Raw genomic sequence first — 20,738 nt, 5'->3', positions numbered from 1 at the left:
CATCCCTGCCATAAGATGGCATCTTGTAAATAAACAAGTCTGCACCTGACAATTCCCTGGTTGATGTGTGTAACGATCTACACAGTTGGGTTTCAATGTGGTTCTGTCAACCAAATGACTGAGCCCGATCATCCAGCCCATTTTGCCATTTTTATGATCCCATTTTGTTGGCTGTGAACTTTCCTTCACAGAAATCTGCTCTGGGTTGGAGTGTGTAATTTGTGCTGATTCAATTCGTTCACCTCATGGTGTTATACAAGGTTGTCATACAAGGGGTATTGAATTCTTTGCAGGTTTGACATCCTTGTTAATGGCGGTGGTTCTGTGGAACTTGAGTTCATTAGACAGCCATTTGTGACCAAGTCTGCAAGTGTTTTGACTCCATGGAACCAGATCATCACCATGGATACCGTTATCATGACGCTCACCAAAGAGGAGCCCGACCATCTGTTCCCCGAGGACTGCAGCACAGAGCACCAGCACTACCTCCTGAAGCCTGTGGTTCTGTCCACCTGGCAACACACACAGCTAGGAGCCTGCCCAGAGAAGAGCACCATCATTCCAGAATCACAGGTGGGTGAAGGCAGGATAACCACTGCTTCAATCACTTTTAATCATTAACTTTGGACTGTTGATGTCCAACATCTGACAGACACACTCTTCCACAAACAGTCTCTGCTGTCCAACATCTGATCGATGTGCTTTTCACAGTCTCTCCTGTCCAACATCTGATTGATATGCTCTTCACAAACAGTCTCTCCTACCCAACAGATGACTGACTCACCTTACATTCAAGGCCCTCCTTTACACCAATTGTCTTACTTACATTGCAGGTCCTTCAAGAGAGCCTTGATCTCCCTGGAACCAAAGTGCACCTGGTGTACCACAGCAGCGAGTCCTTGGGCTACATGTCTCTCATCCTGATCCAGATGACCCCCACCACCATCCCAGAAAACCTCTCTCTCGTCCACCTCAGGGTGTCCGTTGAAGGTGTGGTCCTGGAGAAAACCTTCGAGGCTGATCCCCTTCTCAAGTACACCTTCTCTTGGAACAGACGGAACGCATTCAACCAGAAGGTCTATGGGATAGTGACGGCTAGAGGTGAGTGTTGTGTTCCATAGATTGGGTCGTTGCTTGGCCGTTAGTATGTTTGGACCAGACTAGACTATATATAGGCTGGTAATGTAACTGGTATACTCCACTTAGTGTAGCCTCTGTCACTCACCTATTGTCTTTGTATTTCAGTGTATGTTGGTTATCAGTATCAGGAATGTGAGTACATCTTCTGGGAGACTAGGAGCACCACGGTCAATGGGTTTGACCTGACCTCCTCCGAAATCGGTGGCTGGAACCTTGACATCCACCACACTTACAATTTCCAAGAGGGCATCCTCCACAAGGGTGATGGCACAAACATCTACCTCAAGGAGAAACCCAAACGCATCATCAACATCCTCGGTAATGGCAACCGCCGCAACCTGTATTGTGACGCCTGTAATGGCAAGGCTCAAGAGAATCGACTCCTGGCACCAGTGGCACTGGCAAGTGGGCTGGATGGTAGTCTGTATGTGGGAGATTACAACTTCATTAGGAAGCTGTCACCAGACCGGGAGGAGATTGCCAGCATACTGGAGATGAGGTAGGTTTGGATTGGAGGCCACAGGTCTTGGTTTCATTGCAGATAACTGTACATTCCCGCTCATTTACTTTGGTGCTGAAATATATTTTGCCTTGGAATAACCTCATTTTGTCAGGTTAAAGGAAGACAATGGTTTTTATCAAACTGCATGATATATTTATTTCCCTGATTCTGTTAGTGTATGATTCATGTCTTCCTCAACCATGGTGTCTGAATCTGCCTCCAGCACACAGTCGGTGCCCTACAAGTTCTACATGACCGTGAGTCCTGTGGATGGACGTCTGTACATATCGGACTTCATGAGCCATAAGGTGATCCGAGTGAAGACCATGGGTCCAGTGCGTGACCTCAAGGACAACCTGGAAGCAGTGGCCGGCAATGGGGAGGAGTGCACCCCTGGCGAGGCCGATCTGTGCGGCGACGGTCAGATGGCCATACAGGCCCGTCTCAGACATCCTAAAGGTAAAACTTCAGCTTTAGTTATCTTTCAGTCATAATCATGTGATTGGTTATCAATTAGAACAAATAATAAGGCTCATTGTCTTGATGAATGGTGTGTCATCCTGTCCCCAGGTGTATATCACAAGACAAATCTCTGGATTGGCTTTTCACCATTATATAGTTGGAATATTGCTGACTTGGTATTGAAATTACACAAGCAACAAAATTTGCATCATATTGATAGTCATGAAGTTTGTTTATTTTTGTTATGACTCAGTTGTAGCATAGTCAGGGATAAAATATCAATTTTATTCAGCTTAATGAGTATTTTTTCCTTTCCTGACTCATGAGGTTAGCATTGTGAGTCAGGTATAGCCAATTTTATCATTACATTTTTTATATAGTTGTAGCATATGGAAGTTTGTGCTTACTGAGTAATTTCCTGTTGTAGATGCCATCAACCCAGATGGCCCCAATATTCGGAAGATAACGGCTGATGGCTACATCACCACCTTGATTGGCACCCAGGAGCAACTGAGAGAGTGGACACCCATGCCTTGTGATGACATTCTGTCTGCAGAGAGGGTATATCTATACAGAGCAATTTATAATGTCTATACTTTCATACTGTTTGAATTGTTTTTATACTTAGGAATTAAAGACCAATCTCGTTTATTAATTTCTTTTCAAATTTACATTTTTTGGTATCTGGATTCATCACCAATCATAAATGTTGTCTAATCGTGCTGCTTCCCGATGTTTCAGGTTAGCCTGCGATGGCCAACAGCTCTTGCAATTGACCCGCTTGATGACACCCTGCATATTCTTGATCACAGCATTGTCCTGAAACTGACCAAGGACTACAAACTGGTCACAGTGGCTGGACGTCCAGCCTACTGCCCTCCTCGGCAAACAAACTTCTTTCCGGCTGGTGTCTTGTCCGACGATGAACAGGCAACAAGTATAGCTGATCACGTGACTCTCGTGTCACCAGAGTCAATCACCTTTTCACCTCATGGCGACCTCTACATTGTCGAGAGTGACACACATCATATCAACCGGGTGCGTGTAGTGACAACTGATGGATTGATACATCACTTTGCTGGGGCGAAATCCAAGTGTGATTGCCAGAAGAAGACCTGTCCATGTTATGTGATGAAAGAACGTCTTGCTGCCCAGGCTTTGTTCAACACGCCCAAATCAATCACCGTGACCCCAGATGGCATCATGCACATTGCTGACATGGGAAACCTCCGAGTCTTCTCCATAGTATCTGAGCTTCCTGAACGAAGTGTGAATCAACAGTATGAAGTTGTCTCCCCGGAAACCCAGGAAATCTTCATATTCAACCGCTATGGACAACACCAGCACACCATCAGCATTATGACAAATCAGTACATGTACAACTTCACTTACAACGTCAACTCATTTTATGGCAAGGTAAAATCTGTAATTGACAGCGCGGGCAACAGTCTGATAATTGTCCGCGGGTATGACACCCATGCTAAAGAAATCATCACCCCGAATAGCGCTAAGTGTGAGCTCTTGATGGACAACGAACGCCACCTCTATCGCTTCACGGCCCCCAACAACATGACGGCCACCTTCACCTACATGATGAGCACAGATCTCTTGGAATCCAAACACACTTCCGACGGCCAGACCTTCAAATACGAGTACGATGATATGGGCCGACTTCTCACCATCAGCCAACCAACAGGGGAGATAACTCGTCTGCACACCGACGTGAACACAACAGGTTCCATTGTTCATGTCACTACAGATAGCAGTGATGTGGTTGCTATGGCAACCTATGGGAGCGTGCAATCTGTCATGCATGGCAAGTGCTTGCATTCCACCTATGATATACACAAATAAACAGCAGTTGCTGGCTACCAATAGGATGACAATGCTCAATCTCATCGTACATATTAATGAACAATTTCAGAAAGCAAGACGTCCGTAAAAGGGACATTGTTTACAAAGTCAACATTTTCTCATGGCATAATTCTTATGGTGTTTTTTTGTGTGTGTGTGTCAAATTTCAAATAATCATGTTATAGGGGGTGTCATATTTTCACATTTTGAATAATCCTTGTAATTAGATGTCGAATAACATGTTGGAAACACATGTTCCAGCTATTTGAAACTGTAAGCATAAAAGTACATACCCATATTAAATTGATTTCAGGTAAAAAAAAGACTAAGTGATTTTAAGAGTTTTGAAAAAGAGATAAATCTACAAGATCCTAGATTGAGCACTGTCCAACCTTCCCCACAACTAATTATACAGTCATCAATATCACGCGTAAATGATTTGAACCTGTCTGAACTATTTCCAAGATTCATGTGAGAAAAGCTACATGACATGTTTGAGAATGACAATATATAAATCCAATCTCATTATTCTAGGAAATGAAGATGGCAATCACTCCAGGTTGTGGGGTAAAGGTTTAGATTAGCAAAATATGATTTTGCTGTAAACTTTTTGTTTTATTTTGAATAGAAAATGTTTGATTTCTATTAAAACTTGTATAATCAGTAGACAACACAGAAACCTATTTTGACCATTTTGATGTTTTCTCAAATTTTAAAATTATGTCTGTTTTTCTTATTCTAACTACTTATGGTGTGCATGCCTTCTGAATATCACCCACCAAAGCTTACAAGTTGTAACAATCTTTGAACTCTGAATGACAATATACTCTGCATCTTCCTAGTCAGTGTTGCACCATCACTCTGTATCGCGACTTGAAACTCTTGTTTCACAAAGCTCAGATTCAATATTCAATTAGTTGGTGGGATTTGTATTGTATCAATAATAATAGCAGACATTTGATGATTATTATCATTTCATCAACATTTTTAATCTGCTAATGTTGTCACGTCCTTTCATGCATCCCTGTTTGATGTTTAAATCTGTTATATATAGGTACACAACTTGCATTATAGTTGTTAAATACTTATGTTTTGTATCGGTTATATGTATGGGTATATAACTTGTTCTGTTATCAGGCTTTAATCAAGCTGCATCTCAACTTTTTCTGCATGCTTTCTATCTTAAATATTGAGTGTCTGTTTCAATTTTATCCATGAAAATTTGGTTTCTCTTTAGTGAGAGGTACTCACTCACAAGTAGTTACTGTGTATACTGATAGCAGTAAAGATGCACATTTAGAAATTCAAATGAGCTTTGTGGAATATAAGTTGAATGATACTATGCAGCATGAAGCACGATTGGTTCTCATGCATCAATCTGTTGTCCTCCATTTCTGCTCATTTAGAGCCTCGTAGTCATAGAGCATTTTTGCCATATATTCTCCGCAAATTTCACTGCATGCCCTGAACTGGTCACTTTCTACACATTCCACAGGTTCTTTAGTTTCATTCTTAAAGACAAGCTAAGACATTTCTATTTAGTTTGATTTTTTGTAAATATTCACTCATGCCAAAAACCTTCACTGAATAACTTGTATGTTTCTAAGCATGAGCAAAGCCTTCTACTGCCTGTTGCGTTTAGTTGATAAGAGATGATTTATTTTTGAGTTACCTCCTCTTGTATCACTGTTCCACCACTAGGGCGTGAATGTATCTCCCTCTACAGAAGCGTTAGCACTGCCTTAAGTCAGATAGCGCGACATAGTTATGGCCGAAATCTACGTGGCTTCTCTCACGCCCTCTCTCGTCAAGTCTATGTTGTGCATTTGTTTTCTTTTCGCTAAAAACTACAACAGGCTGCTGTTGATCTCTCCTCTTGAAAACCTAATTGTGTCTGAAGATTGTCAAAAACTCACATTGTAGAACACTATTGGTTTGAAGGATGTCTTCACACTATGTTCAGTTTTAGTGAAACCAATTTTGGATTTTTCAGGATCGACCCAGACGAAAGTGACGTACCTGCCTGGAGGAGCTGTTGTGGTGCTGTTCCCTAGCAACTTGACTGTTGCTATAGAAACTGGAGGGCATCCAATCATGGAGAATGAGCATCGCATGCATTACAAACGGAAGGTGATCATACCAGGGGCGTACATTCACCGGCTGGAATGGCGCTTCTATTTACGCCGCAAGGGTAGGAGTCGGCAGAGTCGAATCATCGAAAAGATTGGTCAACGATTGAGGGTAGGATCCCCGTTTTCACGGCATGCGCACATGCATGATTGGCATGAGGATGGAATCAAGGAAAAAGCTCTCTTGGTATGTTTTTACATCTCGTGCGTAATCATTAACACACAGAATCAACAGTGATAACCTTTCACCTCTATACCATTTCTCGACATTTTGTTTTATGTTTTGTAACATAATTTTTCTACTTAAATTGTTAATTTATTATGATTATTATAATGGGTATTAGAGAAATGGCATTCCCCTTGACAGTTTCTATATATGATTTTTTTCAAATTTAATTTTATTATTTTTGACAGTTTATTAAGTTCATATTAATGGCAAGAGTTCAGCAAAGGCCAAGTGTTTTCAACTGCATTTTGCCATTTTGTTTATAGATTTATTATGTGGCATTTTTGGTATTATCACTGTTGGTACTGAGTGTTCTATTTTCTGGTGCACAAGCAAATTGCTGTGTATGGCAACTGTGCCATCAGGCTTGAACACCAGAAAATTGAGTCCTTTGCTGCAGGTTGCACTCTTTCCCCCCCTATCTGTCAATGGTAGCTTCCACACAATGGAACAGTCCATAGCTGTATATGGTTGTGAAAGAGTTGTACAGTAATAAAAATGAAAAATCTGTCGATAGCATAGCCTTGACTAACTCTCCTTGCCTTAAGCCTTTTATTGTCAATATCCAAAATTCTTATTCCTGTAACTCAGTGAACCAACTATCTCCGAAAGGGGATTGGTCTGTGCATTGGCAAGGACATCAAATGTATACGTGGCTATGTTACAGACAGATTACAGGGTGATATATCTGATATCGTCTGATTCAGTCTATTGTGCTTTGGTTGACAACGTCAGTCTGTGTTGAGATTTCTGATTGGATGTTTAGTGTTGTTTTCCCGCGCATATTGTCTCCGTGACACAGGCTTCATGTATGTTGCCATGGTAACTGTAGTATTGTAGTTCCAAATCGCAACCCTGTTTCTAACAGTTTTTTGGAACCTCATATGCTTGAGATGTTGATTTTAAACAGAACTTGGCGATATTGTGCCTGTTTTCCTCAGGGACTTATAGACAGCTGTGTGAGAGCTATGTCTGTTGAAACCCTCACTGTGGAAAATCTCAACCTGCAAGTTGTTTTTGTTAAGTTTTGTGAAGTATGTGGGCTTTGTAACTGTTGGTGTTAAAACATGTTTGACTTCACCGTGTGAAAACTTGCAGCCATTGGTTCCGAGGATGGACGTATTTGTAAGTGGAACATTCGTACATATTAATATAATCATGCTTCACTCATTATCATGAATGGTTTTTGTTGACCTTGAAACAAACACAGACTGACCTTGGTGGAAGCAAAAGCAGAATGGCTGGTCAGGGGAGATAATTTGAAGATTTACCTGCATCAACGGAGACTTTTATGTTAGCTCCAACTAATGAAATCTCCGTACAAATGTCTACCCCCTTTCCACAAGCATGAGGTAGTACAAAACAGCATATAGTTGAAACCTGTATTGTTAGACTCTCTGAAAGTTAAAAATGTTGGGTCTCATGTTAAAGATTTGATTCTCGTTTGTTCTAAGTTGTGTATGCATGCTAATTATTAAAATGACTTCATATTACAAGTTTCAAATTTTGTTTGATGTGTAAAGTTCTGTTTGCTTTCACATAGTTGAATTTGTTTTCATGAAACAGGTACTTCAGTTATCATTCTAACAGTTTTATTGCTATAATTTTTCTCATATTTTTAATAGATATTTAATATTCTATATAATTTTGAGGAATGAAAATGAATCTTCTTTTCACATGCTGGTTATGTCTTTATTTTGTATGTTTTATTTTTGAAGACATGAGACCTAAACAAATCCAGATATATGCATTAGGACACTGTAAAAAGTTGCATAGTTAGGCAGTCCTCCCGTTAGAAGAGGCATGGTATATTCTGTAACCAACTCTCTCCACTGCCTCCATTTATATTCTGGCTATGCTCCAGTGTAAGAAAAGCATGATGTCACTTTATGGAATCAATTCTGAGAAACAAATAATCCCAACAGCACTCATATATGGAACTAACATTCCTGGACTATTTTCAAGAAAGAAGTCGTGTGTAAACTTTACATTGTCTCCTAACAAATAGATATCTGTAGATGTGTGTATCGTTAACAACCAGCTTTACTGTCCACGACATGTTGAGTGCAGATCAGTTGTTGTCTATTAACCCCACACTGTCAGTTGTCACTTGCCAAATTTGGACTGCACCGTAATACAGAGCCGAATGTCATCTCTGGTATTGTTTGTGAAACGCTTCAAATAATGGTCAGTGATAATCGCCCCTCAATGCTAGAATAAAAAGAGGTTAAAGACACCCAATATATTCATATGAATCAGCTGGGTGGTCTTTAACTTTAGTTGTGCGATATAGGTTTGTGGCAGGTACAAGTACTAACAATATGAAGGCCTTGTTCCCAAGTATGGAGACATATGTACATATCAAGCCAAAAATATTTTTAATGTTAAATATTCAAACATTCTTGAATAAAAATGTAAGTCCAAATGATTTAAATTCACTCATCAAGAGCACAAAAAGGCTGATGTTGGCTAAAGAGCACATACGTTAAAGTATATTGCCATGGTTACATGATATATTTGGAGTTAAGGAGATAGCAAGAACATAGGGCTGATCGTTTTGTTTCAGATCAATGGGGAGAATCTGTTGACAATGGAGTATGACAGAAAAACCCACATGGAGACAATCATGGACAAGACTCTGCGCGAGATTCTCACGATCGTTTACGACAGTTCTGGCCTGCCATCTCACTTCCTGCCTGCAACGGGTCACCACGCCATGAACATCACGTACAGCCCCCGCGGCGACATCACCCAGTGGCAGTACGGGGAACTGCGAGAAACTCGCCAGTATGACAAGGGGGTGCTGACTGAGAGGACGTCCACAAACGGGGCACAGTTCCGGTACTTCTACAGATATGGATCAAAGAAGGTTGGTAGGAATTAGGGTGGGATCATTCAGCAACAAGGAAATATGTTGTCAGTGTTATACACATGATACCTCTTGAAAAAATGTGTTGTGTTGACTATGAATTAGTTTCACATGTGTGTTTTGGGGTTTTTTTATTCTTAAGGTGTTGGGCTCTCTGAAACACCATGATGTATTACTGTTGAGAAAAATGATGATGCAAATATCATCAATACCTTAACACTCCGGGGCGGTGGGGTAGTCTAGTGGTTAAAGCGTTTGCTCGTCACGTCGAAGACCCGGGTTTGAATCCCCACATGGGTACAATGAGTGAAACCCATTTCTGGTGTCCCCCTCCGTGATATTGCTGGAATATTGCTAAATACGGCATAAATCCAAACTCAGTCAGTCAGTCAGTCAGTCAGACCTTAACACTCCAAAATACTGGCATATATGTTTGCCTGTTTACTTGTATTTTTGTCCTGTGATATCTGATAAAGAAAAGCTTCCACTGACACTCTTACCTGAAATAGCTTCTTCTTGTTTACCTTTAACGTCTGAACTTTCTATTCCAACTCATCCAGCCCACTGACATAATCCTCCCAAGTGGCAAGCAGTACCTATTTGAACATGACACAGAGGGACACTTGGCTGCAGTGACTACTCCTGTCCTGGGCAAGCACCTGTTCCACAGAGTTCTCTCCCTTGGTATTCAACGCTACCTGTACCAGCCACCAGGGATGGACCTGCCCTTCATCATGGACTACGACACCAATGGTAAACTAAAACATGTGCGTCATCCTGGCGAGCAGAGGTGCGTGTACTACCGATATAACAACCACTTCCAGAGATCAGAGATTCTGTTTGACAAGACCAGTATTAAGTTTGGGTATAACCCAGACGTGCAGAGGCTTGCCAGTACCTCACTCAAGATGTCCGGGTACGGCTACGTCGCCAACTACACCTACATCAGCTCCCTGGTGAAGACCATGACCGTGAGCTTCCCCTACGACCGAGATCTACTTGGAGTAAATTTTACTCACGATTATGACAACAACTTTAGGCTAATTGCAACAGTAGCCGTCTTCACCAACAACGTCACTTTGATCAGCAACAACACCTACAGTGACATCAATGGCAAACTGTCAAAGGTCAAGACCATTGACATCAAGTGGGCTGCCCAAGACAAGGAGGTACTGAATATCGGCAGTATCAACATCATTCGAGAGTATGATAGTTATGGCAGAATGAGAGACATTCAATTCAAATTTGCAGAAAATGTTCGCTTCACCTTGCAAATCAATTATGACCAGCTGAACAGAATTCATCAGTGGCGACGTAGGATTGGTCAGACAGACCAAAAGGCAATTGAGTACATATACGACATTGACAACAACATGAAGGATGTGTTACTGGAAGGACAATCGGCCTGGCAATATGGCTATGATGCCAATGGCAACATCTTCAAGATCACAGAACACAAGAAGATAAAGGACTTGGAGTTTGATGTCGGGGACAGAATTGAAAAGTTCGGAGAGATGTGGTACAAGTTTGACCAAGATGGGTTCATGGCTCAAAGAGGCAAAGAACATCTCCTGTTTGACTCACTGGGTAATCTCATCTCTGTCTCCAAGAGGGACAAGTACAGGTTCTCCTACTACTATGACTCTGAAGGAAGACTGTCAGTCCAGAAAGACATGTATGGAAGGATGGTGCAGTTCTTTTATTCCAACGTGGGTGACCCCAAGCAGGTCACCCATACCTACAACCATACTTCGGCCGAAGTCACTCTCTACCTGTATGACAGCGACCAGAGGTTGTTAGCCATGGAACGCAACAACAAAGTGTACTACATTGCCTCAGATCCCAATGGCAGTCCGCTGGTGGTGTTTGACGACCAAGGCTACACCATCAAGCAGTGCAGCTACACACCCCTTGGGCTGGTGGAACAGGACACTAACCCCAACTTTGAACTAGTGTTTGGCTTTCAAGGCGCCATCTATAACCCTGTCACACTGCTGGCCCACTTCCCAAAGAGAGTCTACGACACGCAGATCGGGCGCTGGCTGTCTCCGGACTATGCAGGCATGTTCGATAAACTTGAAGATGTCATCTCGCTGCCAGAGATCCTCAACTTGTACCAGTTCCGTAATTTCATCAACCTCCACATGGCCAAGGAGAAGTTGCCCCGCACAGGTGAGTTAAATGTTGTCTGTAGTGGGTAAATGGTGGAACGTATGTACCACATATACAGAAGGATCCACAGTAGGACTTGGTGAGAAATAGATCCACAGTAAGACTCGTATTCATGGTAGGACTTGGATCAATGTTAACTTGGAGAAGTGGTAAGACTTGCATCCATAGTGTGATTCAGATTAAGTGTAAGACTTGGGTTCATGGAAAGATGGGGTGGTGGGGTAGCCTAGTGGTTAAAGTGTTCGCTCGTCACGCTGAAGACCAAAATTCGATTCCCCACATGGGCAAAATTTTGTGGAGCCCATTTCTGGTGTCCCCTGCCAGCTGCATGTCATCTGATGACCTGTAGAACAGGATGATCTCACTATGCAGGCAACATGCAATAACAGCTCACTCACTAACTTTCTTATGTTCACAGACCTCACCAGCTGGCTGTCGGTGTTGGGCTACGACATCAAGAGCATGGCTCCCGATGTGTCCTACACTGGAATACTCCATCCAGAGCCCTCCACCACAGACTACCAACTTCTCCCAAGTTCCTCGGCATTTGAATGCACCTTTGACCGTGATATGCTGAACCTCCTTACCATCTCAACCGTTCCCAAATCCAAGATCACACCCCTCCAGAATCTGCCCAGTGAGAAACCAGCGCCTCTACTTGCCATATTTGGTGAGGGAGTAACCATCTCCATCGTTGGTGGCAAGGCTGTTATCAATGTGGCAGACATTGCTTCTGAATGGGCGCGGAAGCTTGCGACAGTGCTCCTGAACAAATCACAGATGGTAAACCTTCACTACACAATTCATTCAAAGGATGTTCATTACTTCATCAAGTCCAGTTACACCCAGGCGGAGGATGATCTTCGGACGCTGGGCATCACCACTGATCTCGTCACTCTTGATAATGGCATCAATATTTCTGTGCATAAGAATCAGAGAAGTCATGGCTTCGGACGAGGTCGAGATGAGATAGATGTTCGTATCCATGGCAATCACACTGTGATAAATATCCGCTACGGCACCAACATTGATCATGAGATGAACCGAATCTTGCACCATGCAAAGGAACGTGCTGTGGCTTCAGCCTGGCACACAGAGAAGTATTTGATACAGAACAGTCTACCCACTAGGTTTGAATGGGAGGATGAAGATGCCAAAGAGCTTCAAGCCAATGGCCATGTTAATGGATGGGAAGGAGAGTACATACGCTCTCCCCTGGACTATCCAGAGCTGTCAGATGACGCAAACAATATAAGATTTATCAAACAAGCCAGGTAGGACTGGAAAATTAGGTTTTAGTTGTGTTTAATTTCTGAAAAATGGCTGTTAGACCAAGTGAACAAAATGGCTGACAATGCTTCAGCAGGTCAAGGTCAAGCTATAAGGGGCAGAGAATGGCATCAGTGACAGTGGTGCTTCCTTTCAGGGAGGATGAAAGGTGTTTTAATTGGGTGGCTGCCACCCCCAACCCCATGCATACAGTGTGCTATGTTCTCTTATACTGTGGTTGGTGATTCAGATGACAAGTGAAACATTATGGGTGCTTTGTTTGTTTTGCCCAGTGCTTGTCTTTCTACCAACCCCCATTGGAAAGGGGGACATGAAGTGTGCTGTCCTTCCCCCCCGGACCTCCCCTCTCTCCCCAAAGGGGGGCCAGGACAGCACTGAGTGTTCTGTGATGGTGCTATATTAGGTGTACACACGATTATACTACCACAAATACAGAGTAAAGACAGCTTCTAGTCACAACAAAGCGGCCAGGTCTCGCCAGGCCAACCGTATTCTTGTTTGAAGACATTCATAGATATTTGTACAGATAGCTAAACCATAACTTGCTGTTTTGTTGGACTAAGAGAGTTGAGGTCAATTGTGTCGTGTTGACCTGCACTTGTGTCGCGTTGACCTGCAACTCTGGTCAAGATGACCATGCATTATGAACTTACAAGCACAATCTTATAGTGACTCATGGTGTTCCAATGACAGTTATTACAGACTGTATGCTAGTAGGCAGGGAGCGATGTAAGAAATTCTCGGTGATTCTAAATATTACCAAAATCATTCATAAGGGAAAAAAGTGCATCATTTCAGTGTTTTGTGAGTATCATTATGAGGGCTTTGTGTGTAACAGAGAATTTCTTCCACCTAGAAGCCCGATTGTGTTATACCAGGTGCTACAGAGACTTCACCATTCCTTGGTGTAACACAGACAGCCACAGCTACAAGGTGAAGGACCCTCGGTGTTTTCTAAACGATCACCTGCATCTTCTTGGAAAGTCTGGTCCTGGAAGGCGCTCAATGATATATGTTGTCATGGAGATGTTTTGCCCATATACAGTGTTAAGATTGTTACCAGTGAAGAAGTAATGTACTGCTATAGAGACAAACCAAATATTCAACATCTGCTGGATAGAATGACAACTGCATTCTGATTGTTGAATTTAACATTAGAAGGAATCATGTTTACTTAAATTTATTAAAATACAGATATTTCAGAATGTATTGAAATTTATACCTGAAGTATGTGTCTTGAAATAGTCTTGAAAGTAATTAAAAAAAATAACAAATTTTTAATTCATTTTAATGCTTTACAGTAATATGAGGGTATTTTAGTCTGATCTATCACCAGATGGTCTGTGAAGTGCAAAGATGTTTCACAGGAACAAGTGACGCCAACATGCCGCCAATGTTCGTACATATCCATCATGTCAGTCGGTGTGTAATTTCACTCGCCTATTTCACAGTTGGCTTGTATGATAAGCAGCTTTGTGAAATGTTGTACATTTGTAGACAAACTGGTATTGGCACCAACTGTGATCCAGTGCATGTACCTATCATTTCACTGACAACATTCATCTATGTGTTGGTAGATCAGAAGTATCAGGAACTGTTACCATGGTTACAGGTGTCCGTGAGATACGCCAATTTATCACATACTGTTGCATCTGACTGAATGTGAGATACTATATTTCTGATGCCGTCATTTATGAGATCATAAAATTATGGTCTTATCAGTGTGAAAGATATGACAGTACTTATCATTTAGATATTATAATTAGCATTGAAGAAATAAATTTACAAATGACTACCATGAAACATACTTGTTTGGGCTGGATGTTTTACATTTTTTATAACTTTACCTATCTTTCAAGCTTAAAAGACTCAGCTTAGGTTTCCATCATGCAAATTGCTTGTGCACTAATTGATGGAAACTAAATACAAAAAAAGATTAGGAAATAGTCTTACAGAATATAGTATGTTCAACCATGAAATCTGGTCTACCAACACTGAGGTTAACTTCATTATAAACTTGATATGCAATAACTAACTGCCGTTATAGTTTTAAAGTGGTCTATGCTGATTACAATCTTAGTTTTTAGTAAGTTTTAATTATAATTTTTTTCAACTGCATACAATTTGGGTTACCTAAATGTGCAATATGGTAATCTGTTGTGCTCACTTAACTCTAAATTCAAATTTTATGATATAAAGATGTTTATTGGTATTAATAGGCATATATTTTCTAAAACGAAGATTTGAGAGTAAAATGTTACTAAAAACAAATAGAAACAAATATATATTTAAAACAAATCCACTAACTTAATTTTTATCGTTGAGTGAGTATCCTACTTTATATGTTATAACAACTGCCAAGGGTTTCCTTTCAACAATTTTTACTGGTAGTGTGAGTTTACTCAAATCAGAAAGCTTCTTAAAAAAATAGAAACTTATTCGGTATTACTTTTCAGCATTTTGTGTGAAATGTTAGTCAGTATTATGCAGATATCATAATCAAAGGACGGATAATGCATTATATGATTGTTTCTATCAAGAGTGGAAGTTTCACAGATGTTGATTGAAATATGTACAATGTTCAAGTTTTAAATGTTTCATCAAGATTATGTTGATCATTTCATTAACTCATGCTCTTAGTTTATACAGTCCAGTTATAAAATAACACATTCATCAATTTCAAGTTTTGTTTCTGTCAGTGTGGCATTTGACATCAAAATATGGCATCCTTCCTTCAATTATGCAATGTCTTAAACCTGTTTGTGTTAATATCTCATTGATTCCTCGCTGCATAAATCTGTGTGTTCCTCTAGCGTATGTAGTGCTCTATGTGCCAAATGTCCATTTTGTTCAAGTCTAGGGTATAATCAGTTTGCATGACACGCCCCTGTTTCTATACCTCATACTTCACTCACTCACTCATCCAATCATCCACTTGAAGTCAGTGTAAGATTATGTAAATCAAAATACTATTTTGAAATCATGGCTATCTCCCTGCATCCATGCTGCTTGAAATTTGTGTTGGGGACTGAGTGAAGCTGATGTCGTTCATGTGTCAAGAAATTCCGCGGTGAGCACAGAGAGATGTCAGCTCATCTCGTCTTATCATGTATGTACAAATGCAATATTTAAGGCGAATGCAACATTATTCTGTTTTGTATTTTAAAGGAAATAAAAATGCATAACTATCGAATCATGAAAAACGAGTTTTTGGTTTTGTTCCAGCTGACAAACAATATGCAAGGAACATTGTGGAATGCTGGGTAGGATGAAACTGCTCTTGTGAAGGCAGAAGATCACATGGTGGTGATTATTTCACCTTTCTTGAGGCTGATGATATTCATTAGTATTACTAATGTGTGCACAAATAGTGAAGACCTTGGGCCAAGACTGCTATCTTTCAGAGAATAGTCATTATATCATTAGGGCGGTGGGATAGTCTAGTGGTTAAAGCGTTCGCTCATCACGCCGAAGGCCTGGGTTCTATTCCCCACATGGGTACATTGTGTGAAGCCCATTTCTGGTGTCCCCTGCCGTGATATTGCTGGAATATTGCTAAAAGCGGCGTAAAACCCAACTCACTCACTCATTATATCATTAGACACATTACCCATTGAAAAGGCCTGCAACATGTATTGGGTGAAGAATAATGAATAAGTTCCTGATCAGGGTCACGATGCACAAAGCATTCGTAACTTTACAACCTATCTTAACTTACCTTATACTTTATGCGCTTACGAATGACACTGATATATGAACGTTTGTTACAAACCTGTATGAACACCCAGCCTAGAATATATCTACACCAACCCATGTCACTGTCAGGGTAGGCTGCTCAGGCTTGAGCATTTGATTGTGCTATTGGAATACAGTGATTTGCATCAGAGAGATGTCATGATGACGATCACTGGATTGTCTGGTCCAGATTTGTCAGCGGTCTTATTGCAGGAACATTGCTGAATACAGCATCAGATGTCACTAATAACAAGGATGTGGTTTACTTTTACACTATTGAATGAATGCAATACTAAAGTACCTCTCAGAATATGAAAATTAACATTTGAAAAATCCCAATTTTGGACTGAAAGACAAATGTTTTTCCATTTTGGCTGCTGATGGTACTGTATCAAGACTTTGTTTAATGCCTTCAAAATTTCAAATGGTAACTATAGTGCGTTTGGCTCAAAAGCGGACCGATGAATTGCAATCTAACTCAAAAACTGATCAATATATAATACTCAATGAAACGCTGATCATAATGAAAACGTCAGACCAACTCTGTGATTTGTTTGGAGAATTTATGTCCTAAAATTAAAAAAGTTGTTTAACAAACTATCATTAAAATATTGACACAGTTCACTATTTGTTACAAGGGAGGAGTGCAGAGAAAGGGACAGCCAGGTGTTAGAGAAGCACGTGCACAAGTGCCGACAAAGTTATTGATTCATTTACCTGTGCTGTGCCGTCTCCATCCTTTCTCGCACACCCGGCTGTCCCTTTCTCTGCACTCCTCCCTCGTAACAAATAGTGAACTGTGTCGATATTTTAATGATACTTTGTTAAACAACTCCTTATTTTTAGGACATAAATTCTGCAAACACCTCTCAGAGTTGGTCTGACGTTTTCATTATGATCAGTGTTTCATTGAGTATTTTATGTTTATAAGTTTTCGAGTTAGATTGCAATTCATCGGTCCGCTTTTGAGCCAAACGGACTATAGCATTCATCTGCACCACAAACACAGCAGTTGCAAATGTTGAAGCATCCATAAAATATGATGTCATAGATCTGCACAGTACAACAACACATTCATATGACCATTTGGCACACAGAAGACATCACAAATAAACATTTCCCATCCTTCACTGGGGCATGGAGCCTCTCTGGAACACATGTCCATATATCATGCACAAAATAAAACATGCCAAACTTGTCTCATTCCAACTGCAGCTACATACTTAAAAAAATGTGTGTCTGAAAGAAAATGGCAGCATTAACCAGTAAACTCTTATGTTAACAAAGCATCCTAAACCAATTATTTGACTTCATGGAAGAAAGAAAAACCCATTTCTATTATTCTCTATGGTTCTTCCTGAGGTAGCAAATGCAAGTTTTTAGTAATTTATAATCTCGTAAACGTTGCCCATGTCATATGCATGGATGATGTGAATTCGGGTGTAACATTCTGTTCCAGATTGTCACACTTATATTTTGCTACTTGCTTTATTGTGAGCTGCTCAGTACTGGTTTCGAAGTGCCTGTCCACTGATCATTAGATGCCTTACAGCACTTGATAAAGACACTCAGATACAGTGCTTTGACAACAACTGACCAGTACTTGTGTTATCTCCAGAGGATGAGTGAGTGAGTTTAGTTTTACGCCGCTTTTAGCAATATTCCAGCAATATCACGGCGGGGGACACCAGAAATGGGCTTCACACTTTGTACCAATGTAGGGAATAGAACCCGGCCTTCGGCGTGAAGAGTGAACCCTTTAACCATTAGGCTACCCCCACCGCCCCTCTCCAGAGTATGAAACGCCATGAGGGGATATGAACAATGTGTATTGCAGATACTACTTTCCATCCCAAAGCACGAGCATGATAAAGTCAGATTCATGTCTGTAAAGAGAGTAACACCACTGGCAGAGCTATTTCACATGAGAGAGAGAGAGAGAGAGAGAAAAGATTTAGAATCAATTAAGTTTCTATTTGTATTTGGTACACTAATAGAGCACAATGAGCCTGTTATTTAGAGGAAGAAGTCCACTCGGTTTATTGTACATTAGAGACAGTATGACATGTGACACAAAATATTAAAGCACTATTAATTTCAAAATTAGACTTGCTTAGCCTATCATTTTCAGTATGTAAGGGTTCTGCAGTTTTGAAAATATGGTTCAGGAACTGTGAAACAGACTCATTCCTTAAAGGTCACATGCAACGTAAAACACAACTTTGCAGATTCTGATACCTTTCGGTATCGACTTACCGAAACAAATCATCAAAAATGCAAATTCAACTTATAAAGTTCAAAAATAACATGAAAAAAACGCGCGAAATCGGAGTTCAAACGATTCACTAATTCACTAAAACTGGTTTCAACAGCTGGGCTGCGCTCATAGCACGTGCGCAGTGAAATAGGTTCACGCAGCTTGGAAGTGGGCTGTCCGGTGAATACTCGGTGAAGGCTTTGGTGTGAGCTATTTTCCTAATGTTTTGTTGATATCTCACAGGCACAAGCTTTTTATATGTTATGACAGTAAATAAACTGTTTATATAATTTCATTTGTCTATTTCACCACACGTTCTTCTTACCGAGTCACTTTCTCAGTTCGATACTTAAAAGCAATGTCATTACATAGCGTTGACAGAATTTCTAACTGTGATATAGATATGTCGTTGTCACAGACAAAACTCAATGTCTTGTTTTATTGACACCTGTGTGTCTGCCTGCCTGTCTGCCTGTCTGCTAATGACAATATTCAATACACAACTGCGATCACTGACCACATACAATTTGAACTTAACACCAATCAGGCTATACACCATAAACAAAACGCATTGATTTATGGCCCGATTTCGGTCTCTGTCACATTATGTAATTACACAGACAGACAGGCACATGACATGTTATGATGTCTGTTGATTGCAAAATGTTATACACAAAAAATGAGCATGTATTTACAAAACCGAACATCTCTATATATACACACACAATGAGCCGTGAGGGCATCTGCAAATGAACCAGCCGTTACACTTGAGTGCACACCCACCAGCTCTGACTGGGTTCGGTATCCCGGCTGCTTCGTTTCTTGGGAAGTAAAACCAAGTACACAATATTGCACTTTTGATTTGCGATTGTACGCTTATAATTTTGTTTATATGTTTTTTCATAACCAGCAATGTATATTATATGTCATGAATAAATGATAATTGTGTTTTAATTATGTTTGATTTTTTGGTTGCATGTGACCTTTAAGACAGAGAGCTGTTTCAGTGTATTTTACACATCTTCCATCAAAAGAAATGTAATTTTTCAATAAACATGAAAATACCAATACAATTTTAATTTCTTCAAGTGTTCCATTTGATCGTAACAACATAACTCAGACAGATTTTGCATTTAATCAGTGATTCTTCCTGTTTTTCAGATGACATTGATTCAGTGAATATTTGTTGTTAGGATTACAGCATGCAACAAGTCAATCACTCTCCATGGCACAACATTTATCCTAAGTCTGATTTAAAGAAAATACTGTTCTAAAAACTAAAATTTATTTAAAAAAATATATTCATTTTTTTCACCACCGCCAACAAAGATTCTTCTTGGGCATGTACGCCCCCTCACCCCATGCCCACACACAGATCGAAAGGATGCTTGCCAATGAAGAAACAAAATTTCAGTCTGCTTTCTAAAAGAAGCACCAAATACATTCACTATTGAGACAGTACAGATGGTTCCCAAAGACACAGTATGTATTCATTACACAAACCAATGAGACGGAGGCTTCCTTGACTTATGGCATGGATTTTCATTAGTCAAGTGTTACGCACCAGGTACATGACTTAATCAGATTGATAGGGTATTTTGTGGGTCAGGCTATTCAAGAACAAAACCCCCGAGGCATTGTAGAGGGGCTGAAAACTGTCTTCATTGAAGGACGTGTTCATTGCAGAAAGGATATTTTGCATTAAGGTCACTCATATTAATTAACAAATAATAACACAAGTAAATACACTTGTCTTCCCAGAGTTGGCGTATAATTACAATCACGTGCTACACAGAAGTCTTGGACAGTTTGCTTAAGCTGACCTCACACAAACTGATCTGCTCAAAATCTGGTCTCACGTCTACAAGCCATGGTTGGAGTCCGAAGCTACACCAGGACAGACAGAGTATGGTTGGAGTCTGATGTTACACCAGGACTGACAGGGTATGGTTGGAGTATGATGCTACACCAGGACTGACAGAGTATGGTTGGAATCCGATGCTACACCAGGACTGACAGAGTATGGTTGGAGTCTGATGCTACACCAGGACAGACAGAGTATGGTTGGAGTCTGATGCTACACCAGGACTGACAGAGTATGG

General features: G+C 40.6%; 1 protein-coding gene across 1 annotated transcript in view; it reads left to right on the top strand.

The window, feature by feature from the left end:
- Nucleotides 1–15,847, top strand: part of LOC124283135 (teneurin-m-like) — a 70,522-nt gene extending 54,675 nt beyond the window's left edge. The window contains exons 12-21 of the mRNA XM_046719164.1: nucleotides 294–573; nucleotides 834–1,101; nucleotides 1,246–1,639; nucleotides 1,866–2,101; nucleotides 2,532–2,665; nucleotides 2,846–3,920; nucleotides 5,952–6,199; nucleotides 8,880–9,182; nucleotides 9,743–11,354; nucleotides 11,773–15,847. Of these exons, the coding sequence (XP_046575120.1) occupies nucleotides 294–573; nucleotides 834–1,101; nucleotides 1,246–1,639; nucleotides 1,866–2,101; nucleotides 2,532–2,665; nucleotides 2,846–3,920; nucleotides 5,952–6,199; nucleotides 8,880–9,182; nucleotides 9,743–11,354; nucleotides 11,773–12,632 (5,410 nt within the window). The 3' untranslated portion in view covers nucleotides 12,633–15,847. The remainder of the gene's footprint in view (nucleotides 1–293; nucleotides 574–833; nucleotides 1,102–1,245; nucleotides 1,640–1,865; nucleotides 2,102–2,531; nucleotides 2,666–2,845; nucleotides 3,921–5,951; nucleotides 6,200–8,879; nucleotides 9,183–9,742; nucleotides 11,355–11,772) is intronic.
- Nucleotides 15,848–20,738: the final 4,891 nt, after the last annotated feature.

Source organism: Haliotis rubra, unplaced genomic scaffold (genome assembly GCF_003918875.1).
Source record: "Haliotis rubra isolate DU_JTF1 unplaced genomic scaffold, ASM391887v1 Scf31, whole genome shotgun sequence".
NCBI lineage: Eukaryota > Metazoa > Mollusca > Gastropoda > Lepetellida > Haliotidae > Haliotis > Haliotis rubra.
The sequence above is the reverse complement of the archived record's forward strand: the minus strand, read 5'-3'. Positions and strand labels throughout refer to the sequence as shown.